The following is a 26704-nucleotide window of genomic DNA, read 5'->3' as shown; positions in this document are numbered from 1 at the left end:
TTTCAACAAGGAGAGACCATAAATATTTAAAAACTAACGCTAAGTCCTCACGAAGCGGGTTGCACACTCGCTTGCCGTAGTTGCGGGCCCGCAGCCTTAATGTAGAATACATATTTATGTAAAAAATTAAATCGCATTTCACGACGCGTTTTACACGGCATGAAATGTAATTTGACGCGGCTATGCGATTGTTTGCGGATCCCGCTGCACCGGCGGGCATCTTGTACCGGCGGGCACGGATGGGGTCCCACAGCCGCGGCTGATTGCTTCCGCGTGCTCTGCGGTCGGTTGGTGGGCATATTAGTATGTAGCTGCCCGTATTTCAATTATCAACCGCCAAATATGCATGCGAAAATCGCAACCGCGGCGGCGTAACCGCACAAAACTCCGGTCTCGAGTTTTTAAAATAAAACTCCAAACCGCCACCGTGGGGGCGCGGCTGCTGACCGCATCGTGAGTTCTTAGCATAAGGCTTTCTAAATTCAATAAAATATTAACTGTCAACTTATAATTCCAACAATTTTTTGAAATATATCACTCTATCGAAGAGAAAAGTCACAAGAGCTGGGATTACCAAATAATGGCTCAAGAAGATGATGAGGAGGTAATTAAATTCTTATTGGGTTTACGAATATATATATTTTTTAATTAATATCTGTTTACGTCAATATTCAATTTCCCCGCCGGTTCCGGTTTTTTCGGTGTCATGCCAATTTATTATTATGCTTAATTTTTTTACAGGATCTAGTCTTTAACGTTGAAGAGGTTCAAAAACTAGTAAGAGATAACATCGAATTATGTTTAGGTGGGAACATTTACAGTCATTCTCGGGCACCTCAGTGGATAACTGTAATCACAGAAAGAACTTTAGCGAGACTAACAAAGCTAAATAAGCCTTTTAAATACATTAGTAAGTGACTGATAAACCTAATTTGCACACTACTCTCTCCTAGCGAAAATGTAACCAACAAACATTCTGAAATTCGATTTTGTTTTAGTGAGAATGACTGTCACCCAGAAGAATGGATGTGGTCTGCATACGGCAGCAGCATATTTTTGGGATACCGCAACAGACGGAACGTGTACGGTGCGCTGGGAAAACAAGTATATGTACTGTATTGTTAATATTTGGGGACTTGCATTACAATAATAATAGGACTTTGACTTGACGAATTTTCGTTTTATTATTAGATAGAAAAATATTGATGAAACCGCCTTCTAGACCTATAAAGTAGAATTTTCCCAAAAACAAAAATAAACAAAATCTTTTTGTAGACTAAAGAAAAACATAGTATTATTGATAGACTATTTCATAACGTGACTAATAACAGATTTTGCTATAGCTTTATTTTAATTATACGTTCATTTTGGGAACTTTAAAAAAACTAAACGCCTAATAGCGTCGCTTAATTGATATTTATAGGGCGTTGAAATAAAATGGTCATATAAAGCACATTTTAGTAATTTTATTTTTGGTAAAATTTACCACAATACAAAATAATAATAATAATAATAGAAATAAATAAAGTAATAAATGTATAGACAGGACATAGAACTATGCATTGTAAAATTGGTGCTTTTAAAGCAATAATATAATTTATAATAACATTTAGGCAAAATGGCATGTGTTCACATAAAATAAAAGCATTATATTCAAAACTCAATCAAATAATATCAAAAGCGAATGTTCACAAATGAAACAAATCATTTATCACTTGGTGATTTGGTCATTCCCCATTTTGTATAGTACGTACAAAACACATATCACTTAAAGCCCAAATTTCATGAAAAAGATAAACTACGCGTCAATTTAACCTTATTATAACCAATAACTTGAACCTATTACATATTACATTATTTACCAATGTTAGTAATTAAATCTACATACATGAAGTTTCCGATATAAAATATGGAAAAGGCATTTGCCACTATTCTGAACTTTCTGACATCCCTGACTTTGTTAAGAGATTAAGCAGATATATGTGATGATTGATTATTTATGAAAATAAAGAATATTTTAAACGTGACGCGTAGTTTACACCATACTATCATTTATATGAAACAAAAATCACAAATTCACAACACTGCCAGGGTCAACAAGTAAAATTACAGCAAAATTAGAAGTAATGTTAACATTATTTGAATATGAAATTAAAATTATGATAACTAATCGATAAATTATCTGTACTTTTATTATTATCCATAAGTCGATGTATAATTCTAAACCATGTATAAAATGTAGAGAAATTTTAAAATTACAATCAACTATTTTATGGCTAGGGTTGAAATCACAAATTCTACAAGGACTAGTTATCGGATAATTGCTGAGGATGGCTGTTCACAAACCTGCAGTTTTGAGTACACATTGTTTTAACTTTAAAATACTAGACTGAATTTTTGTATCTACATTTTATGAACAACCAACCTCTAATTTTTGGGATGGTCAAAAACCTCATACTCTTAATGTTTAAATTTTGTTAATAACATCATGTAAACAGTGGCGTTAATATATGAAATGACCATTTTGTTATACTGTTTTTATGTTTTGACCACCGCAGAAATTCCATTTTTCAGATCAAAGTATTACGGAGAACAATGTTTATAATTCAACGCTAAAAGCATAATACATACGTATTCGGACACCTTAGGGCTCCGTTTTCCTTTCAATCTCTTGAAACTCAAAAGATTCCCTTTTATCAATGGCGTTGTAATTAAATTTGTGTCCGAATATTGCATTCAAGCGTTGAAAACGAACATTATTTTTAAATAATAACACAATAGCTGAATTATTGAACGTGAAGAGCATTTAGGCTGTACAAATATCGTAAACACTAAAACTATCTGATCTATTGACTTCAGAAAATACATTATATATTAATACTGCTTGTGGGATGCAGTAAATAAAAAAAATGTATATAACGCCTGCCTCTGAATTAAATTCAAATCTATATTAACAATGTGATGATAATGTGATGTGTGTATTCTACTTTCGGACTATTCTTGGATTCCTTAAAAAAAACAATTTAATCAAATAAACCATGTAAAATCCAAGCTGTGCTGAAAGTATTAAAGCTAATAATGTGCATTCACGTTAATACGTGCATCTGATGTACTTCTCTCATCCCGCGAACCCACACACCGAATAACTTATATACAATACATTAAATTACATAAAGTACCCTACCGCTATGACTACGATAAAACGATTTGTCGCTTAACCACGTTATTATGACAAATAATTCTCTTATGTACATTCTCTATACAATACTTAAAAAATTACTAAAATGTAACATTGTACTCGAAAACTACCCTTCGAATGTACCGGTATTTATATCTATCCGTCATCTAGTATGTACACGAGATACGATTTCGAGACTTAACTGATCACAAGGATAAGAACAAATGAGGAACAAATACGATACCTATACACTATGCCCTTACATTCGTCACATATCACAACAACGTTAATGTACCTGGCCTTCGAGCCGGAAAAGATACAACATAAAAATATATTTACAACAATATCTTAAACTTATCACAAAATATTAATTTCTAAACCAATAAAATATACAATCCAACAACTCTAAACACTGGGCAGATTCAATATAGAGATCATAACAAGATTCATGTAAATGTGTCCGTCTGGCACAATGTCAAAGGTGGGAAACGATATGTCGTCTGGACTTATTGTCATATACTACACTTTGTGCTCGACCCAGCATTTCCTTGCTTTTCACTCGCCAAATCCGATCTAAGCTAAATCGACCGACATTATGAAAATATAGTCTAATTTATGTACTTCCATAAATTATGCTAGTGGAAAAGAAATCTAATCATCGTAAAGCCTATTCTATGTTTTTTTCATTAGTTGCCGTTTGGTTCCTTTGCCCGTGGGACGGAACTTGATGGGCGTTTTGCTCGCTTCTTAATTGACATAATTATTCACAAAAGTCTATTATTATTTAATTGAGATACTTGCGACATTTCTTAGCGCCGCACGTGCAAGGTATCTTCACTTCTTCGAAGGGAAATTTGTAGTCATAGGTTAGTTCTTCACCAATTGTGATGCGACGTAACGCGAAGATAAGGATGTGTTTATGGCCGTGGATGTCCACCACACGGGAATAACAATTTGGCTGAAATTAATTATTTCAAATTAGTCTTAAAAGGATCAGGCAAATTTGACAATGGCAGAGAAAATTTCAACTGGACAAATTTTGAAGTAAATGCATTCATTTAGAGATAATTTATGAATAGTATTATAAATATGATGCCCAAGAATTATCAAGTGGTTTCAAAATATATCATAATAATTTGACGTATCCCATTTTAGTTAATAAATTAGTAAGCGCCGTAAAAATACAATGGTTACATGAAATGGCGCAGAAATACGAAAACCGCCAACAAAAATGTAGGTCATATATGAATTGCTAATGAATAATTTTATGTTTTTTTTTTACTTTCACATGAGTGAAAAAAGTTGCATGACGTTTCCGCCATTTATATAACTTAGTCTTTTTGTTCCGAAAATTTGAAACATAATCGAGCATGTATATTTTTTTATATATAACGTATTGGTGTTTGGTGCAGTGAGAATAAAATGAATGCATTAAAATTTATATAACACAGTACTCACATCACAGGAGTGGTTGATGAACCGCGCCGCGTTGCCTTTGAGCGTTGCGTCGACTACGAGGTTATCGTCGATACGGAACATGTAGCAGCCGCCGACGCCTCGTCGCCCACTCGTCGCTTCGTATTTCTTCTCGCGCTGGTCTGCTAATACGGCACGTATAACTTCACCCGCATATTCGATTACCATGTCACCTGAAATAACACATTTATGTTGATACAAAAAAAACTATGTATTTTTACTGTCAATACTGCCGATAAATTAGTAAAAAAATCCAATAAACAAAAAATAGGAAATTCTCACCTTCTTCAATATCGCGCTTGCAGAAAAGTCCTCGTCCATGAATATGCGATCGGTATACGCCTACGGATGCTTTTGAAGTCTCTTTTAGTTGTCTAAATCTCATTGCTGGCGGTAGAGTTGCCAAACGTCTGCAAAATAATCCAGTAATAAATAAAAGTATGCAAATACATCGATGGGATGTTAAATATTTATTATACTCGTCGCATAATAATACAAAACAATCATAGAACTGCAATGACTAGATAAGCAAAAACGGCTTTCTACCGCGATATTTTCTAAGATATAATAGAGACTACAATTCAGTTTATTTTAGCATTACTTTTAATGCTGAGACCATTATATTACATATTAATTAATTACCTTGAAATAGAGTTCTCCCCCTCTTGCCCACCAAATGGCGGTGGTTCCTCTCTAAAGGGTGAAGCCATCCAGCTAAAGATATCGTGGTTCTGTTTTCTTGCGATGGGTCCCGTTCGGGCACTACCCCACGGACTCTCCTTAAAACCTTCACTGAGGTCCAAATCATTGTCCCAACTGTTCAGTGCGCGCCCTTGACGGATCTTGTACTTCGTGCAGCGATTCGCCTGATAGATAAGTTCATTAATGCAAAAAGAACATTTGTTTTTCAGTTAAATACGTTTCAATTTCGTAATTGAATAACACATAAAACCGAGAGTGTTGGTAAACAATAGAGGAAAAGAACTTATTTATTAATATACATTTCTTACAGATAGGCATTTTTTAGAATAATATTAATTAATACTTACGCCTGGTAGTTGTTCAATTAGATATCTCAATGCATTGTTGTTAAGTCCAAGTAAGTGAGCGCCGGAAAGTGTTGACGGTAGGTTGTATTGCATGAGCGGCAATCCACAGTCTTTTCTGGCGTTTTGTACAGCTTCAATTACTTTAGACCACAAATCCGATAAGGATGACGAGCTGTAGTTAAAGCCATCCTCTGACGTCACTTCATATATTAGTTTAGGGCCATCGTCTTTAGATGGATCCGGGGTTGGCTTCGGCAACAACGGTTTGTTTTCTTGTCCCTTATAAACCCTGTTCTGTTTCTTCAACATTGTAACTTCCGTATCTGATTTCTTGTCGCCGAGAGGTCGCTTCATAATCTTCTGAGGAATTGATTTAGCAAGTATCGTTGGAGTCTTATTTATATCTTTTTCAATTAAAACTTTTGAATGCTCGGGTTCAATCTCAGCATCCAAACTTGGAAGTGATGTCAATTTTGTAATAGTTTCAACTCGTTCGTTAGTTCTTACAAGCGGTGGATCCACTAATGCCATACTGGTGTTAGCTTGAGGTGTATCAGTCGACATTTGCAAAGCTCTCAACGCATCTTGCTGTTCTTTTTCCCTCTTTGCCTTCTCTAGTTCCATCATTCGCTTTGATTCTTCAATTGCTTTTTCCAAGTCACTATCAATGTTTTCGTCTTTTACATTTAAATCTGGCATATCATGACTAACGGTTCGTTGCTTGGGCACCGTTGTCGCTTTGACGCCCACGGATTTACATTTACTCTGTCCATCTCTATGTAAAGGCAACACCCTATTCATAGGTCTCATAGACATCGGATTTACGACATTAGTTGGTATACCAGACTGTTGAGTCGGAGGAGCTTTAGGCAATGAAATACTGGAGCTATTTTGAGTTGGTAAGTTGATTGTATTATTTTGGACTGGTATACAAATCATACTATTAGCACTGTTTTGGTTTTGCAATAAGTTAGTGGTGGTGGGGAGTGGGAAATTCAAATCCGCTGCTTTAGAAGCAATCTTAGGATCTACAAGATTGTTTTGCACAGTAATATTGACCGTGTTATTACTGGAGTTAACGTTAATATTCATTGGGGCACTGTTAGGTATTGCTTGGAAGGGAACGTTTATCATTGTACTATTTGCCTCTGTTTTTTGCTGGAATGACAAAGGATCCGGTGTAACGTTAGATACATTACTGTTGGCGTTATTAGTGACCACACGAATATTATGTTGTTGTGAAATTTGATTCATGCTACTGTCTAAATTGGTATTACTCATTCGGTTTCTTTCTGGTAAGTTAATGATTCTATTGTTATTTGAAGCATTCATTTGCATATAGTTCATCTGATTATTAACCGACATGGAATGGTTTTGCTTTTCGTTACCACCACCAATATTTACTTTAGAGCAATCATTTTCAGGAAGGTTTGATATCGTCATATTGGTATTTATGGATCCCATTATATTTTTACCTCTCAATGCATCTCCGGGGAATTTAGAGGACTCATTTATTGCCATATTTCTACTACCGTTTATTTGACTATCTAAACTTGTTAACTGATTCTGAGCTGTATTGTTCGGATTCATACAACTACTTATATTTATCTGAGTATTGCTCGGCACTTGATTCCCCATCATCTGGTTTGAGTTATTATTATTATGTGGCGCGTTGTTACTCATCATCATATGATTGGTATTACTAGACATAAGATTCATATTATCTGAGGAATTGTTACAACTCATCAATAACTCATGCGCCGAAACATTACTTTGGTTATTGTTTCCATAAAGTGAATTGTTTGTTACATTGCCCATCATCATGTTATTTGACATATTGTTTGTATTATTCATTCCCATGTTATTATGCATCATATTTCCAGAATTATTAAGGTTCATATTATTAGAATTCAAATTTGAGCAAATTTCAAATGACTGATTAGTAGTAAACTGTGAACTGCCATTGGAACAAGTATTTGCACAAGCATTTTGAATCTCATTTTTAATGTCTGGTATATTTGGCATGTGTAAAATCGAGTTGTTCATTTGCTGATGACTGGAATTATTCATTTGCATAGAATTGTTAAGATTGCTATGCATATTAATGTTGTTTACAGAGTTCATATTATTAATCTGGTGTTGCATCATATTAGAATGATCTAAAGATGATCTATTATTCTGGATTTGATTCAAAGAATTGTGATTCTGCATGTTTATTGTATTGTTGTCATGACGAATGTTATGAATAGCCATAGGAGTGTTATCGATTTGGTTTCCAAGATTCATGTTTGGATTGTTTCCAGCCATGTGATGCATATGCATGTTATTGTCAATTTGCTGTCTGTTATGCATTTGATTGGGAACATGTTGATGCATATCAATAAGATTGTTTTCCATATGCGTTCGATTGTTTGAAATTTGCATAACGTTAGGCATTTGATGTTGATGGTGATGAATATTTTCCATTTGTCTAGTTTGTTGCATTGACATTTGTTGATTCATATGCATATTAGGGTCCATTTGGGATCTCGTATTACTATTCTGTACTGCATGATGACCCATTTGTTGTTGCATTGAATGCATTTGCTGATTGTGAAGTGTCTCCATCGTTCTGTTAGAATGCATCTGATTCATACTATTTAAATTGTTCAATGAATGTTGCTGCATATTATCCATAACCATCCTATTATTTTGTAAATTATTGATGTTATTTAGTGGTTGGTTCATATGAATTTGATTAATATTATTCAAGTCAGCTCGATTTATGTTGTGAGAATTTGGCATGCTATGCATATTTATATTTTGATTCATTAAATTATTATTTTCTGGTGTACTTCGTGAAGACATCATATTTGATGGATGTTGATTTGATTGATTAGCCATAAAATTATCGTGATACGATCTATTACTACTGCCTTGATTTATTTGTGGGTGTTGTAACTGATTATTTTCTCCCTGACGACTATGTTGAATTTGTCCATTCAAAATATGTATCTGATTATTGGGTTGTATTTGCGGGTTATCGTGGGAAATTATTTGCATATTTCCATGCGGCATGTTTGTATTGTTCATGGATGGATTATTGATGTCATGCTGTTGGTTATTTTGTTGAATGTTATCATTAGCAGCTGGTACATTAGTTCTATTATTGGACATTTCCTGGCAAGACGTATTTACATTTTGCATCGAACTATTCGAATTCATAATCTGCATTTGTCCATTAGACATAGAACTAATTTGATTTTGATTATTCATAATATTGATTGAACTTTGATTTGATTGAGTTTGAGGTCGTATGGTATTATGAGGAATAATACTTATCGATGGCGTTGAAGTGTTCATATTATTAGAAACCTGACAACTACTCATCTTGTGAATACTCATAGAACCAAGCATGTTCTCAGTATTGTGTTTGTTATTGTCATTGTTTCCCATATTTTGAAAAGCCTTTTCGTTATGAATATGCTGTTGAGAGTGAGCTGCCATAATTTCTTGAGAAAAGTTCATATGACCTCCTTCCGTTTTAGACAATGCATTAATTTTACTCAATTTCAATGTGGTGTCAGCGTCGAAGTTATTTGATAGGGAACATGCTGGCGAATATATATTTCCTGAATTTATTTGAATCATATTGTTAGAGGTGTTTATTGACGAATGATTGTTATGTGCATTTCCTTCAAATTGGTGAGAATGCAAAGATCCCGACATTGCATTGCTATTAATAGACAGCAAGCAATTCTGGTTAAGTTTCTCGGTATCATGAGACATATTTTGACGTCCATTGCTTCCGGTATTCATATTGGATGCCATAGATGTAGCAGCATTATTTGTCTTCAATCCCATGTTATGAATCTCAATTTTATTGTCCCCCATATGAATGCTGGTTGGAGGATTGATTTGTCTCCATGGAGTAGGCGATTTTGTACTGTGAGTAACGCTTATAGTTGGCATACTGTTGCAGTTTGAGTTATCATTTAAGGTTCCACTGATTTCAATCACATGAGAATTTTCCATTTTCATCGAATTATTTTTGTTCGATGATATCGAACTGGATACAATAGGTTGCGATAACGGTATTGACTGCATGGAGAAGGGAACAGAAACTGAATTTGGAATAGATTGAGATATTGCCATGACAGGTTGCCCAGTGGACGAAACTAGAGAGACATTTGGAGACATAGACACATTATTTTGCTTAGAAATGATTGCTTTTTGAATATTTTGCACATTATTTGCCAACGTCATATTGTGAACTTGCGATGTAATAGGGTTCATAGTATGTTTGCCACTTATAAGGTTTGCCATCGATTGAGGTCCTAAGGTCATTTGCGTCGGACCCATTTGCAAAACTTTTTGAGTTTGTCTGTTAAGAGATTGTTTATCTGGAAGAGGTTGTAGTGTCAAATTAGGCACTGTAGTTTTGACATTTTTGATTATTTGCGGACCCGATTGCACAGATTGACCGGTGACAACATTGGCTGCTGATGATGCTACTTGTGCAGCAACACTTTCTCCGACACTATTAACGACGACATAACCAGTCGGAACTTCTACAATCGGCTCTATCTTACTGGCTTGGAAGACTTGTGTTGTCGTTGCTGAAAAGCTACTGTTTTGAGCCAGTACTCCTTGCATAGCTGTAGACACAAACTGTTGTGATGACATTACAGTATTTTGAACAATAGTTTCAAGGCCATAATAGACTGGCTGGGTAGTCAAGTACATGCATCCAGACGGATCAGTTACCATTTCTAGAGTAGGAGCTGAGCCAAGGATGACTTGGTCATTGCAAAATTGCGGTAATATCGTACCTTGAGGTAGTATAGTCGTGCCAGTAGCCGGAGATATGATTGTGTTACCTTGAGAAACTAATGCATTCGGTATGATTGTTGTCTGGCCATTTCCAATTCCGCTTTGAGAGACGACAGTTGCTCCAGTCGTTTGTAAGGTATTATTGGGCAAAAGAGTTGCTTGAGACGTCAAATTTCCTTGCGTGAGGCCTTGAATCGCGCTTTGTGGAATTATAGTAGTACCGTTCTGAGTGTGAATTGCTTGTGGAAGTATAGTCGGACCATTTGGACCTTGTGAAATAATTCCTTGGGTTTGTATCGCTCCTTGGGGAAGTATGGTCGCCCCTTGTTGTAGAGTTTGCGGCAAGACAACATTTCCTTGGGGTAGCAATACGGGAATACCTCCACTTGGAACTGCAACCAGTCCTCCTGATTCGGTCTGTTGTATTTGGAACGTCTGAGGCATAAGACTGCCTTGAGATATGAATTGTGTCGCTCCAGTTTTAAAGTCACCTTGCGGGGCAATGGTTGCTATATATTGCATATTTTGATTTTGTTGTTGCGATAAAGCTTCCACGTATGACATGATATTTTGGTTCGCCATCGGTTGTACTATTATCGAAGGCTGTCCCGTCTGATTGTTAGTTTGTAACTGAATAACGGTATTGCCCGGGCCAAGGGGCGATTGGTTGATGGTCGTGATTGTTTTTTCCAATTTAGTCTGCCTTTTAATGGTATTGGCTGGTTTTGGTATTGTTCTACCTCTCGCTCTATTTGTTGCCTGATACATTGTTTTAGATTGTACAGGGCCGGATTGCTTCTTAGGAGACTTTTGCTGTGATCCTGGTAACATAATTTGTTGTTTACCCTGTGAATTGGGAGAAGATAATCGTTGCGTGGTCATAGCAGGTACAACAATTGTAGGATTACCCTGTATTTGCGGCCGTATCATAGGCTGGATATTTTGAATAATAGAACTATTGGGCATACTTTGAATTGAATTAATTGGCAAAGCGATAGAACTTGCACTAGCCATATTTGGAAAGTTGGCGATTTGACTCTTCCCTTGTATCATCTGGTTAGAAGGAATTGTAAGAACTTGATTAGAATTCGATGATATAACTTGTATGCCACCTGACCCAGACAACAAGTGAGTCATGTCTGCTGCGCTATGGATTTGTTGTATGTTTGGGTTTCCATTGCCAGGTTTGACGCAAATGTTATAGGGCAGAATGCCTGGCTGAGTAATAATTTGAGGGCCCATGAGCGGGCGAGCCCCAGCCGAGCTGGTTTTCGGTGGCAATAACATCTGTGGTGTAACAACGATTTGCGGTGATGAAAGCACTTGTTGATTAGAAGAAACCTGGACATTTGTTTTGCTTTGATCGAATATAACTGTCCCAGATTTCATTTGCTCTGTAATGGTCATGGTCATTTCATTATTAGGTCCAGGAGATGGTGTTTCGACAATTGTACCATTGATAGTGATTTGTCGTGTATTTATCGAGGTTCTTCTTGTGGATATAGATTCTGCCTTCACAGTATTTTCGCTTCCATTTACAACACCTGCGTGAATTATCATGGGTTGGGCAAATGCGTTCTGGAATGCATTTTGTAGTGTGGTTAAAGTCCTATTTTCAGGCGATTTTGGATTCTCGCTTTCACTCTCACTTGTGGACATCATATCACACGATGGGATGTGTCTGTCATACGATTCTTTGTTTCTGTAAGTACACTGGCATCTATCACATCTCACCAACTGTTCCATTGGACCAGAACCAGAGTTGTCATCTAAAGGCCGCATAACCAGTTCTGGTTGTCCACTGATAGAGTTACCAGCTATGGTCACTGTGTATGTACTTTCCGATCCGGAAGCCCTGTATAAATATTGGTTTGTTTGTGTTTTGTGCATATTATCACCATGATCTTCGGCGCCATCTAGCTGTTGTATTGGTGAAAAGTCACTTTGAGGACTGCCCGGTCTTGAACTACAATTACTATCTGACCCCGACCAATCTCCCGCTCCATCTAGTTGTGAAATTGGACTGCATTGAATTTTTGTGTAAAAATCTATTACATCAGTATAATATCCTTCGTTTTTATCATTTTTATCAGAACTTTCATCCTTTTCTTTAGGTGATGTTGTTCTGTAATTTATTCCTGACGTATGTGGTGTTTCAGTACATAATTCATGGGAATTACCAGCTTCCCTTTTTGTCTTTTTGTCAGTAGTCTTATCGCTTTCTTTAATTGTATCTAATGCGTTTTCAGGTAGCGATCTTTGTACTGGGCCCATTTTTTCAGTGACTGTGGATGATTTTCCAATTTTACATCTTTTTATTGTAGAGGATAATAGATTCGTATCAAATTTATTATTCCAAGTCAAGGATGACGACCTTTGCTGTCCGCGACCCGTTGTTAGCGACTTAAGACTATGGTTTTGTAGAAGCATTTCCGATTTGCTTCTTTTAAGTTCTTTACTCCCAGACTCTAAACGAGCATTTAGCAACTCGTCAATAAAATCCGTTGACCGTGAATCGGATTTGTCATCAGATTGACTCATTGCTCCATAAAATTCGCTCTTCAAGTCCATAGCTACAAGATCCTCGTATGACATTAATTTCGGGAAAATATCTTGCATTGATATTCCATCCAAGAGATCGTGATTTAAATCTTCAAATATGGCATCCTTTACTTCTGGCGGAAGAAGATCAGCAGTATTCTGTGGTTCTTCCTCATCTTGTTGTTCTTGCTTACAAACATTATCAAGTAAGAAGTCAACCACCTGCTTAACAGCTAAATCTTCCAATGTTACAGCATTGCGGAATTTAATTGGTGATTTATCACTTTTCCGCATTAGCACCTTTGTTGTCCCTTTCTCTAAGCTGTGATGCCACGCTCCAATTTCGGCCATAACACGATCCACAACTTGAACATGCATTGTATGGTCCACTGTTATATTCACACCATAGTCAAACCCAGGTAAGGGTTCCGCCAGTATAAGCTTTGTCTTAATTGTATATCTGACAATCTTAGTAGGCTTCTTACATGACCAGAAAAGTCGAGTGCACGAAAAATCTACTGGCATCAGAAAATCTTCGTAGTCTGAGACAGACGGCACTATTTTCCCCAAACTGTTTACACATAAAGATCCCATCAAGAATTGTACTTTAGATATTTCACTGTATCTTTTCTTTTTTTTATCTAACTCCACGTATACTGGCCTCGTAAGTTCGAAGTCAGCATCTTTCTGTAGACTCTTTTTTGGTATATCCTTTCCATGAGTTGGACAGAATACTCTTTTATCGTCTAAAAACGCGCAATTAGTACGCCTTGCACATGCGTAATGATAAGTTTCACTACAATTTTTGGCGCAACATCCAACACTAGCGCCTTTGGTTTCGCAAGAAGCGCATTTAATCATTTTGCCTCTGGAAATAGCAGAGTGTACATTTTGTAAAGAACCGTCGATTTCTTCAAACACCTCTGCCGACCATAAAGCACAATTAGCATGAATCCAATCGTTTTGGCCACAGTATAACAATCGGCCCTCCATTTCCGGTAGTCCATCACCTGTAGATTTACATAAAATGCATATTCTTGAGTCAAGTACAGGATAAAACTCCAATAAATCCTCTTCTTCTTTTTGTTTCTCTTCTAATTTGGGTACTATCTGGTCCAAAGGCCTCTCAATGGACTGAACAGTGTTTCTCACACCTTTGTTATCAGACATTTCTTGGTCTTTTAATGAGTCCGAATCTTCCTGTTCTCCTTCAACTTCTAGATTTGGTTGGAGGCAGTTGTTATCACAATTAAACCATGGAAATGTTTCTGAAAATAGTTCCTTATAAATCGAGGTTAAATCCACACTAGCCGTTCTTTCAATTACTTCTTTCATGTCGTGATTGAAGTCCTTGAGAGAAATGTATTCATCACTATTTACTCTTTTCTTTATATCCAACAGTGATGGTGAAATAAGTCTGCTCATGTCTTCCATATCCTCATCTTGATTCATGTGACGAATTATTTTAGGACTCAGATCTTGTTCACTGCGGGCTTGTGGAAATCTATCAACAATTTCGTCATCATCAGAGATCGGTTCATATTTATCCAACAAGGATGGCGACATTGCAACTGCCTTTTCTTGTTTATCCGATGGATTATTCTCATGAACTTCCACACATGATGCATTGAATTCTGTCTTATTGTAGAGGCCGGTTGAGAAGCAAATTTCTTTGTTTTGCATTAGTGGCTCCTGAAGGTTTACGACCTTATGTGATGGATGTGGCATTTCCTCTTTTTCCATTTCAACTTCATGTATTAAAGGGCATTGCCACGTTTGAGATAGAGAAAGTTCGTCCGTTTTTTGTGTACTTCGACGGCCCTTTGCAGTATTTCGGTAGACTTTTGTCTCTGTTGTATTTTTCATAGTTTCATCTCCAGTGTCGAAATGTAACTTTCGTATTGCTTGAGGAGAGGTGAGCCGATAGGGTTTGTTGGGTACTGGAGTATTTTTGTGAGGAGTAAGTTTCAACAGGGCACAAGCTTTTTTATTTTTGGCGAGTAATTTTAAAAGATGTAAAAGTCTTCCTTTTAAATGTTCCGTCAACATTTTCCGCCACGGCGGGTCGTGAGGCATACATTTACAGCAAATATACTCGATAGATGGTGGCAATGCTGACAGAATCTGGTATCCTTCGCCCGAAAGACCCTCACAACTAGCGTGGACCCACCTTGCACACCAGCCGCATTCCATCATCTGAAATCCCAAATGTAAGTTCAGAAAGATATACATATAAGATGCACAAATAAAAACTGATCTAAACAAAAATGTAAACAATATATGCTAACTAGCTTGCCAATATTTTTTTTTAATATTTTACAAATAAATAACATATAATTATAATCTGGGACAACAAAGCATTTTCTAAATGAACAGATGGTCTGTTTTTATTTAGATTTATGCGCTCCCTCTCAAAACTCCAATGTGTTTTAAATGTGTATATTTATTAAGTAAATTTATTTATTATAAAAAAAGATATCTTACTTTACTATCAAAGTCATTATCCCTATAGCATGCTTGGCAGAGTGGACAGTAATTGCCCTTTTGCCGTAATTTGAAGCAAGGCCGGCAGAACGGTAGACTTCCCACAAACTTGTTAACGCGGCTGCTGTCACAACTCTTGCATTTCAGACATGCACTACATATCTGTAACAAAAATTAGTCAGAATAACATACAAAAATTTCCTGAAAAATTGGTTTTATTTACTTGTCATTTTTAATAATATTTGGGATCGGTAAATTTAATTGAATTATACAATTGAAAAAAAAAATTCATTAGCAAATACAACATATTTTTAGCTAAAGTGGTAACAGAAGAATGTGCAAAACACAACTGTTAGATTTAAACGAAAAGTAAAAACACCGCAAGCGCTCAGTTGGTACGGTAATCATACACCAAAACCGTAGCCGAAGGGAAGGTAAAAACCGTCTACTCTACCTGTGGCCAGTCGCTTCTGTGGTCTGGCGGTGCGGGTGGTAGGCATGCCGCGTGGTAAGGGCGCGCGCACACACGACACGATACGCGCGCAGACGGACGAGCGCATGCCGCACACCACACGCACCGCGCGCACGTCCACGCCGCTCCACCACCGGAGCCCTCTGCGCACCACCCGTGGTACCATTCGCAGCACGACGAACATACCAACATCTGAATTATTCAATTATTACAACTTATTTTTTTAATTTTCAAGTTATCCGGTATTGGAGGATTAATTTGTGTTAAGGTATAGGGAAGAGGTTTTATCTCTTAGTGAGACTGCTCAGAAATTCCCAATATAAAATTGAAATTAATTTTCCCACTGTAATGTTAAGGGAATGGACATGAAAATTTAACTAATAATAAAATTAAACTAATAAAAAAAATTAAGCGAAATATTATAATTTTTTATCATTATCATAATTGTTATATATATTCAGTTACAGAACTAAAACAAAGTTAAAAAGATTACCTTCTCTTTTCCAGCACTACCGCACAGGAAGCACAATTTAGCAATAGTAAACGGTGCAGTTCCAATCAGTCCAAAACCAGAATTACACACTTCATCAGGATCATAACTCTCCCAGAAATCAACGCAAATTAGCTCAGGCCTATTCTGACCACATTTCTGTGATCTTCCTCGCAACTGAAAATTTAAAGTAAGTTAATATAAAATTTCTGTAGTAGTTTTCGGTTTCTTAAATTGTAACAATAGTATACTTTTAGGCATTAGAAATTCTAAAATTTAAACATAAAATATATTCCACAAAAATAAGAGATGTTTTTTAAACTGTACAGTCTTATACTCTGACTTTTCATTCCGTAGAATTCTGACAGAAGCACAGAAGTCTCCTAGGCATTTTCACTGAAGACTCAAATATTCATACTCATATTGAAATGTAAAATGTGCCCAGGCAAAAAGGTTTGCTATCACTGACATGTCAAAAAATGATAGCTGTGAGAATTTTACAGAAGTAAAATAGAGTATAGAACATTTGCATTATAAATATATGTGACATGAAAAAGTTTAAATACTTAAATTAGTAAAATGTAAATACATACATTGCTTATGTTTGTTAGTGGTTTGTAGGTAGATTTCTTTGGAATAAGATCAAGAACAGTTTCATCTTCACTAGATTCAATTTTGGCTTTTGGTACAGTAGATTCAACCTTTCTTTTCTTAGGCTCTATTATTTCATGATCTACCTTAGTTACTTCTGGAACAATTTGCAATTTGTTTTCAGTATCTTCAGATTCACTCATTTCTGGGGTAGCTCTGTCTTTATCTATTGCCATAGAGACAGTATCATCTGATAGAGTTGGCTTATCCTTGTCCTTTTCTTCTTGGGTGGGGAATGTTGCAATAGGCTGGCCAAGGACTATAGATGCACTTCGACACACATGTTTAACTCGGGGACCCTTTAATTCCATTTTCTGACGTTTTGGATCTTCAATAAGCTTGGAATCATTTTTATCTTTCTTACGAACTTTAATTTTGGCCAGGCGACGCTTTCTATTGCTGATAGATTCTTTTTCATCTTGTCCATCATCATTTATTTTCACTTCCTCCTGTAATGAGAAAATATTCTATGACTTAGATTGTTCCAGATAGTATGTTTTGTAAGAGTACTAAATGTTCCAAAACGAAAAATAGATGCAGAAATGTGTTCATGCCATACCAAAATGTAATATGGCAATACATTTGATGAACTATACCAGTACTACAAGATTTGAAAAGGAAATACCAAATTTATCCTGGCTAAAAGGTACTTTCACTTCATAACTTTCTACCACCAAGTGAAATCTTATAATAATCTTTTGTGATATGAAAACCAGAAAAATTTAAAAACTCACATATATATTTAATAGATTAATTATCGAACATACCTCTATTCCATCAGCCTTCTTAGATTTGACAGCAAACATATTGCTCTCATTTTCATTTGCAGATAATCCACTAAACAATGGTGATGAAGTTGTCAATCCAGAATTACTAGTTGTTTTAGGTGTTTGAGTATTTGGTTTAGCACCAGGCTTCATATAGGATGGCAACATGGACATTAGGATCGCTTTCTTATCTGTAGGCACTTGGAAAGCTTTCAAACATAGCTTAAGCCAACAAGCTGGACACCTTGCTTTATTAGAACATTTAAATAATTTCCATTGTTGAGAGCGGAGAACTGGTGGAACTTGACAGTTACCTGAGAATGTAAGAATAATTAATTATTTACTTTTAAATACTATTCAAAAAATATTTACTTGCTTTTACTTAATCATAAACTAGTTGCAAACATTTTTTTTTTCTTGCAATCAACAGGTAGAAAAGTTGAAAAAAAGTAGTATAGAGTCAGACTATAATCCCATCAAAAGAGGATAAGGAGGTTACAACCCCTATTGTAGAACATAGATTGAATGAACCCTTATCTTGCCTTGTGATCTGTTAAATGTTATTTTTTTTACATAACAATTAGGATACTCAAAGTAATGAAGTATTCTAAGGAATAGAACTCCTTATGTATTTGAAATTACTACATTGAATACCATTATAAATATGTATAATAAAAACACACCTTCTCCTCTTTCACAATGCAGGACAAGTGGTGATGTCCGCAATGCCATTCTGTCTTTTTTAAGCAATTTGGAGACGAATTTACGGCAGGATTCACATGAATAAATTCCAAATTTTCTAGCTTGTTTTACAAATTTGTAGAACCTCACAGCCCCACACACTCCACAAGTAACTGTTGTTGGAGGATTAGTTGCTAAAAATTAATAAGATTAATGATAATTTAAGTCATAAGAATAACAAATCATGCAGTCATTTATTACCAGTCCTTTAATACTAAACTCAATTTCATCAAGTACACTAAAGAAACTTTGTACTTATTATAATAGTGGTTTTTATACATATACATAATACAGAATATTATTGTGTTTTATTTTAGTCAACTTTACTTACATGATGCTGGTGCCACAGCTGAAAATGGTCCATCAAGACTAGATGTTGGTGGTGTAGTTGTTAGTTGTAACCGAGCCTCCCTTATAATGACTTTACCACTTAACAATTGAGAGGCTGATTTATCTTTCTCAGGGCTGACTAAAGGCTTTTCTTCCTCATCGCCACTGTTCCTGGGACTCTCACTTTCCCAACTATCTTCAGATTCTGAACCACTACTTGAGTGGCTAGAACTACTTGCATCAGATAAGTCCATGAGTCTCCTCATTGAATTTCCAGTTCGGTCTTCTTTATTCACCTCTGACGACTTTATTTTACCATCAATATTTGAATTCTCATCCTGTAGGTGTTCAGATTCTTTATCATTTGAAAATAAATCATGAGTGGCCTTTCGGGAAGTTGTGAGACCAGAAAATGAATTTGTTGATTTATCTTTAAAAGTAACAGTTGCTAGAGGTTGATTTTTATCTGGCTCTTCATCTTGTGGTGAATCATCATCATGTAAATTATTAAAAACTAGCCTCTTTAGTTTTGGTTTCTTTAAAACCTTTCCTGAACTCAAGCTGCTTGATATTGAAGTTTGGTCCTCGCCATCAATAAACCTTTTATTTGGTTTTATAACTCTTGAGGAATGAATACTTTTGACAGGCAAAAATTTTACTGATCCCAAACTTTCTTTCTCTACTGGTGAATTGATTCTTGGTGGAGGGGACATGCACCGATTTTCACTAAACTGTGAAAATTTGTTAGTAGACTTTGAAAGTGGATTTAAATTCTTCTTTAAGTAGCCTTCATGATATTCTGATGAAGATTTTGAACTCAGATCAGTTAACTTTGCTGGTTTCAAAATGCTATTAAATGTTTGGTCAGATTGTTTAAACGCCGACTTCTTTTTTATAATTGAAATAAGAGGAGCATGATGTTTCGGTATTTTTTTGAGAGGCAGCAAAATATCCTCGCAACTCTCTACAGTGCCAAAAGTAACAGTCTTCTTCACTAGTTTAGGTTTATCTCCTTTTGGAGGCTCCATTTTATTTTGTGACCTAGTTCTAACTGGAGATTTGGATGGATCACTACTACTTTCTGGGGATTCTTCTTTTTCAGTCAAAGGGCTATCTTTGTTTTCACCACTTTCTGAGCTTGCCTCTTTTTCATTATTATTTTCTTTCTTCTCTTCTTCCTGAAATAGATTTATAAAACAAATCAACAACACAAAATTAAAGAAGACAAATATTCAAACTAATTTTTAAAGTATATATTTACAATGGAAATTTGTAAGATGCAGATATATTACATTAATCTTATAAATCAAGCAAGAATGAAAACCACTAAATGTACTGTCTATTGACAAATTCTACGGCTTTGATAGTGTGATCTAGAAAAACATATTAATTTTGTCTAGACTACATAGCTTAAAAATGTTAATGAACATTTAGATACCTATGAAAATCATAGAAATCTAATATCAAATATTTATTCTATATATATCTATATTTATCTATTTACTTCAATAAGCATCAAATTATTGCATAAAATATAACCCCTTGGTACGTGGGATACATGTCATACATATATTCATTATCAATTGGGTAATTTTTATTTTCTGCATTCTATTGAAATACAACATCTGTAATAAATTTAGATAGAATGCTACATTACTATGAAATTTATAAATTATTTTTAAATCAAATGCATTCTTCTCATTTCAATTTTTATTTTCTGTATGAGTTATATAAATCAATATCTATAACTACATACTTTATAGTTATACTATCTTAATGTAAAATTTAAAGATACAATAATAGACCATAAAAATACTTGAGTAGGTATAACAATACACAATTAGCTTGATTAAAGATTAAAAATAAAGCAAAGCTGGTAAGTAACATTTAATAGATCTTCATTATTATATGAAACATAAACCATGAAATGTGTGTACAGTTCAAAATTCAGTCATAATTATGTCTTTTTAGTAATAGAATTACCAGAATATGTTTTAATTTTTGACAAGGCTGAATAGGTCTTTTGTTTTCAAAAGTAAGGTTATCTTTCTAATACATTCATATTTTATAGGTAGCCAAAATCTCTTCTAAAAACAAGAAAACAATCAAATTCAGTTACTGTTTCTTTACAGTCCTTGACCTGTTTAAGAATTTAATGTTGCTTCTTTTTTATGTTTGTCAAATATTGATACTCTATGATTGACGCTTCATAGTACTAGAGTTATTACGTAAACAATATGATCAAACATATGTTTGAAATAATTAGAATAAAATCTGAGCAAAATAAAGATAATTGCGTTGTACCTCTTTCTCCCCCGAAAAGTCATTAGTGGTTGAACTACGGCTGCCTGCATGATTATCAACAGTATTTTCGTGGTAAACAGTCCCCGATAAAACACTTATACGTTTTCTGTTATGGAACTTAAGGGGTTTCCCTGGGAACCTGGACCTTCCCATTTTGATATGCACGTAAACTAAGGACATTTCAGAGAGTTCCCAGCAATAGCAAGGAAACTGGCGCGCATGCTCGGGCCCGCGCGCTCCGCAACGCCATTCCACTCATTTATGCAATGTGTACGGCAATTAAGACGCAGTTTTGATCACAAACACGGCAAAACATAAACACTAAACACCGTTTACATTATTCACAAAATAGAGCACTTCACACAGTTTTTACAAAGAACAACATCATCCATCATTTTAATGGTTGACTGATCGTTAATGCCGTATACGTTGTTACGCTTCCATTCAACAAAGCGTCGGCGCTAAAACAAAAGAGATTGTTGTAATGTTCCCGATTCCACAACGCGTCGCGTCAGTAACACTATCTGTGTTTTGTTCCATTTGATAGGAGAAACGAAATTAATTTAATGAATCGCCCGTAATTTGACAAAGATGGCTGTACGACGCGCTATAACAATACCGAACACGAGTGATTAACGAGTTACGAGACGAGGCGCGCGAGGCCGCGGTGTGAACGACACCTGGCTCTCGGAGGCCAGTTATGGATTTTGAACCAATCGCGACGTTAATTCGGACCGGTATGAAAACAAACATGTCCGATGTCGTTCGGTATGTCTTGCTTGCTCTATAAATGGATAATCTATCTGCATAGACATTAAACGCACCAATAGCTTTTCGCTGTACATCATAAGATTTATCAATAAAAATCTACAAAATATTGTCGTTACATTGCGCGCAACGCAATCACTAGGGATAAGTTCAACTGGTTTGATTAAATTGGATTTGTAGATACCGTAGTTAATTATTCTTGTTTTAAGTCGGTGTTTAATTAATACTAATGATTATTTTTAAAACTCTTACTGAGGATTTTATCATTCTTAAATATTGAAAAAACCGATGTACATAATTAAACTGTATTCAGTTTGTGTTTCCACCATTATGTATTTTTTATGTATACAATAAATAAAATAAAAAGTTTAAAGTTATGTGGTCTACCTTACTCTACCAATAATGTTTTGTTAGTTTATCGCATTTGCTAGCGGACCGAACCATATTAGATAGGATTTTATAATAATATAGTACAAGTACAGTTAAATGGTTAGTATGTAGTAGGTAATCAATTTTTTTTTAATATTCGTTTTTAAAATATAAAGATAGGTTTAAGTATGGCATGTATACAAATCTAATATAAACACCATATTAAAAATATGCAGTATAAAAAAACGTTAAAAAGTAACTCAAGTTCAAAAACAAAATATTCAGAATTTAAACCATGTCCTATTCTCGCACCCTACTTACAATGAACCCCCTAAACCCACCGGTCGATCATGCGTAAAGGGCGCAGAAGGGATGCAAAGGGAAGAGCAGAGTAGGTACAATAACCCTTAATACATATTTTTACAAGTTATATATATAAATCGACCTAGGATAATATAATTAAAATGTACTGGTATCTAGTTTTTAACGAAGTACTGACCTCTAGCGTGAATTATGAGAACAAAAAGTTCCTTGCTGAAACGCTTCCTGAAATATATTAGAATGAAGCATGTCCTCGAGTAGATACGACCCCGATCGAAATCAAACAATCTAAGAAACCAATTGTTTCCTCACACAAACACTATAACTTTTCTCACTAGTTTATCACAATATCAGTCCTTTCCACTATTTATCGCATCAAAACAATAATTCACGAGTAAATATTATTGTAAGTGTTATATTTACATCACTGAGATTGCACTGGTGTACGTACGTGAAACTGTAGTAACGAGACTGGCGAAGACGCGCCGCGCATGCCGCGAGGGCTATGGTGTAAATATAAAAATGGATAAACTCCCCTTCAGGGGGCTCACCCGTATGAATCACAGTAAACACACCTTTCCAGTATTTTTCGGCGATCAATTATATTTTTGAGGGACGATATAACGCGAGCGCTAGACAAAAAAGTTTGTTGCGCGATTATGTTTTTCAAATTTGAGCGGTATATTAGTGGAACGCGAACTTCCGTGTTACATTTGACAAAATATTGATCGACGCGACGTCCACCAACTGTGGACATTTTCTTTTGGCTTAAATTGAGGATAATCGCAAAGATCAGCGTCTTAATATCCGTATTGTACCCAAATGTGAGCAGGTAGCCGTTTTTTGTATTATTTTGGGTTGCAGGCTAGAGGATGTAAAATATCTAATGACTCATACAGTCATACCTAAGTTGTGGCTTACGTTGTATATTTTGTGAATTGTTGGTCATTAAAATCATTCGGCCACTACTTACAGATTACCTTTGCGTTTTATTTAGATTTTGTGGTTTTATTAATACGAACTTATATTTTTTGCGTACATTTATATACTTAATGTAAACGTATAAAGTATTAACGAAAAAATTAATTAAACATAAACAGTGAAATATGCAATATTATTGAATGTATGTATAAAATAATATAGCATCCCCACTAATGAAATTCTATCGTTGTTATGTTACCTTTATAAACATAATAGGTAATTATGTCTAGTAAAAATATTCCCCTAGAAGTCAGCCTATATACGCGCGTTCCAGTTTAAAATCACGCAAGAGTTATTAAACAAGACGATTAGTTTAGTATTATGGCAATATAAAAAAACATTTTTTTTAATATTGGATGTTTAGTGTCTTTATACATATTAGATACTTTAAATATGAAGTTTTTACAACTGGAGTAGGAAGCCTAATGGAGTTGAAATTATGTGTCTTGTGAAAGAGCTGTTATTATTATATATTTTAGTTGGATAATGTTATTATTATCACTAAAAACTTTATTTCAGTATTCACTCTAATATGGTGAATACTGAAATAAAAACAAAATTAAGTAACAAAATTATTTAGGGAGTTATAACTGAAATGTACTCTGTATCGATAACAGTTTCTCTGAAAGTGACCTTTTTTTAGAAATATTATAAGGATCGTCTCACTAAAGATAAGATTCAGAAACGAGGCTTAGCACTAAATATGACTAGCGTAAGTCAACATTGTATACCATTTGTCAGCATCTTAAAATTATATTTCTGTGTGTTTTGATGTTGATATTTTTCGCAATAGTATTTATGATTTTAAAAAGATTTTTCGCTGTGAACACTTGCAACCTTTTACTATCTTATTTTTTTGTCATTAAGTGTAACATATGTAAATCTACTGTATGTAATGGTTAATATTTAGTAAACCAGCACTGAATATGCGCTAAAATGCTGTGTACAGAAGTAATTGGACTTTAGGTTTTCAAATGTTGTTTAGTGTGTAATAATTGGATGTATTTCAGGAAACTGTTTTCTGTTTCTGTACCGAAATGTAAAAATAAATAAAAAATCACCAAATCAACCCTCACGGTAAGACGAGATGACAAGCGATGCGAGATCGTCGCCGATAGTGGATGATACACGGTATCAAAAATATATATTTATTATATTGTATGTATTGTATTGTTATTTTAGGGTCATTGTCGATTTTATATAGTTTAAAAACAAACTTGCAACGTATGCAAAAAAACTTTTATTTGGACGAATTCACTACAAATTCGAATACATAATTTTAAACGTAGATTTCCTAAATCGGTCCAAGGTATGGTAAAATATGTGTGGACTCAGTTACCGCACTTAGATGCACATTTGGTGCATTATACCTGTATATAAGTCTTATTTGTATTTAAGTCCTGGCTCATTAATTTCCTAACCCTTCCCGGCTTCGAACGTTCTCACTGCTCACGCTTCCACAACTAGGTGGGGGACTGATTCCTTTTCGCTGAAATAGTCTGTTAAGACTGTCTATCGCGTCAAAGACGAAGATATGTTTAATTACTGGCCCTAAATAGTCCATCCCAATCATAAAAGTCGTATTGCCCATCGGGTTTACTTCTGGCAGTACCATTTTGGACTATCTGCCGTCTTCTCTGCGACCAACGGTGATTTGTAGTTCAACGAGAGAAGAAGCGGGAACGGGCCGGCTGGAAGCATTCATGATTAATAAATTAAAACTACATTTAAAGAGTAGTTATTTCTTAACCTTCCTACGTAAATGGTAATGTTAACGTAAATGGTAATGGTAACCAATTGTGGTATTAACGTAAGTTTAGATTTTTTTTAATACACATAATATATTATATACTTATATCATTAAACAAACGTATTGAAGGGCATCTGATTCACCATTTCCAAATCCTATTCTAATATAAAAAATTATCGTGTCACCTTTAATTAAACCTGTAATTAAACTCTTCCGAAATGGCTCGACCGATTTTCTTGAAATTTTGTGTGCATATCGGTTAGGGTAGTTAAGTGTTATGGGTCTACCCCTAATTTGTGTTTTATTTTGTACATATTTTATTATGATAGAGCTTACAAAAATACACACAACGATAGATAGATAGATACAACGTAGATAGTTATTTTTTTATAACTAAAAAAATGTTTCCTGGACATAATATAGGTACATGGCAAAACAAAATGTTACCAGGCCAGATAGTCTTAATATATTATATAAATCTCGTGTCACAATGTTTGTCCTCAATAGACTCCTAAACCACTTAACCGATTATAATAAAATTCGCACACCATGTGCAGTTCGATCTAACTTGAGAGATAGGATAGTTTAAATCTCAAATTATAGGTAGTCGCAATTTTATTTAATTGCAAATTATTTGTTTATTATTTGATACAATTCTAACAGATGGCGCTGTGTTAAAAGTACCAACGTTTCACATAAGCTATTCCTTACAAATGAGTTCTCCTACTGTTTCCCTTCAATAGTTTACTACTAAATAATATAATAATAACCAAAACCTTAGCCACAGCAACGCTTGGCCGAGTCTGCTAGTATATTATATAAATCTCCTGTAACGATGTTTGTCCGCGATGGACTCCTAAACTACGTAACCGATTTTAAATTAAATTGGCACACCGTGAGCAGTCTGGTCCAACTTAAGAGATAGGATATCTAAGATCTTTAATTATAGCCGCAATATTTATTATTATAATTATTTTATTGTATGGTTATGTTTTTTTATTATATGCTTGGATTTAGAAATTAGTCAACTTAATTTGATGATACTGATTATGTAGGAGTCTCGGTGACCTTGATTGGAACCCCCCTAAGTAATTTTGACTGCCAAAGTTGCTTCCAAGTATGAAAAAAAAAATATATGTATTGTATTGAAATTAATTTTCTATTAATTATTATTATATTATAATATTTCTGAACTTGTGAAATGAAACATAAACCGCCAT

The 26704-nt window shown here is 34.9% G+C and overlaps 2 protein-coding genes across 2 annotated transcripts; one reads left to right on the top strand and one right to left on the bottom strand.

Moving 5' to 3' along the window:
- Positions 1 to 20: 20 nt before the first annotated feature.
- Positions 21 to 1169, top strand: LOC110992448 (dynein light chain Tctex-type 1). Its single transcript, XM_022258276.2, has 3 exons — positions 21 to 604; positions 742 to 910; positions 999 to 1169. Exons 1-3 carry the CDS (start codon positions 581 to 583, stop codon positions 1148 to 1150), a joined length of 345 nt encoding a protein of 114 aa, XP_022113968.1. The 5' UTR covers positions 21 to 580; the 3' UTR covers positions 1151 to 1169.
- A 1366-nt stretch (positions 1170 to 2535) lies between these two features.
- LOC110992468 (histone-lysine N-methyltransferase trithorax) lies at positions 2536 to 21966 on the bottom strand. The gene is made up of 13 exons (XM_022258309.2): positions 21296 to 21966; positions 18993 to 20169; positions 18604 to 18795; positions 17921 to 18234; positions 17096 to 17602; positions 16506 to 16679; positions 15995 to 16204; positions 15541 to 15702; positions 5704 to 15252; positions 5297 to 5520; positions 4937 to 5064; positions 4637 to 4827; positions 2536 to 4136 (listed from the first exon to the last, which is right to left on the bottom strand). Exons 1-13 carry the CDS (start codon positions 21473 to 21475, stop codon positions 3963 to 3965), a joined length of 13182 nt encoding a protein of 4393 aa, XP_022114001.2. The 5' UTR covers positions 21476 to 21966; the 3' UTR covers positions 2536 to 3962.
- Positions 21967 to 26704: the final 4738 nt, after the last annotated feature.

Source organism: Pieris rapae, chromosome 6 (genome assembly GCF_905147795.1).
Source record: "Pieris rapae chromosome 6, ilPieRapa1.1, whole genome shotgun sequence".
In the NCBI taxonomy this organism is placed as follows: domain Eukaryota; kingdom Metazoa; phylum Arthropoda; class Insecta; order Lepidoptera; family Pieridae; genus Pieris; species Pieris rapae.
This window is presented reverse-complemented; position numbering and strand designations above follow the sequence as displayed.

Bases quoted from the DNA above. Each gene is read 5' to 3' on its own strand.
- LOC110992448 (XM_022258276.2), top strand. From the start codon at position 581: ATGGCTCAAGAAGATGATGAGGAG. The intron at 605-741 runs GTAATTAAATTC...ATTTTTTTACAG, and splicing joins CTCAAGAAGATGATGAGGAG to GATCTAGTCTTTAACGTTGA. The intron at 911-998 runs GTAAGTGACTGA...ATTTTGTTTTAG, and splicing joins TAAGCCTTTTAAATACATTA to TGAGAATGACTGTCACCCAG.
- LOC110992468 (XM_022258309.2), bottom strand. From the start codon at position 21,475: ATGTCCTTAGTTTACGTGCATATCAAAATGGGAAGGTCCAGGTTCCCA. The intron at 15,703-15,994 runs GTAGAGTAGACG...TTTTTGTTACAG, and splicing joins ACAGAAGCGACTGGCCACAG to ATATGTAGTGCATGTCTGAA. The intron at 5,065-5,296 runs GTAATTAATTAA...ATTATTTTGCAG, and splicing joins GGGGAGAACTCTATTTCAAG to ACGTTTGGCAACTCTACCGC.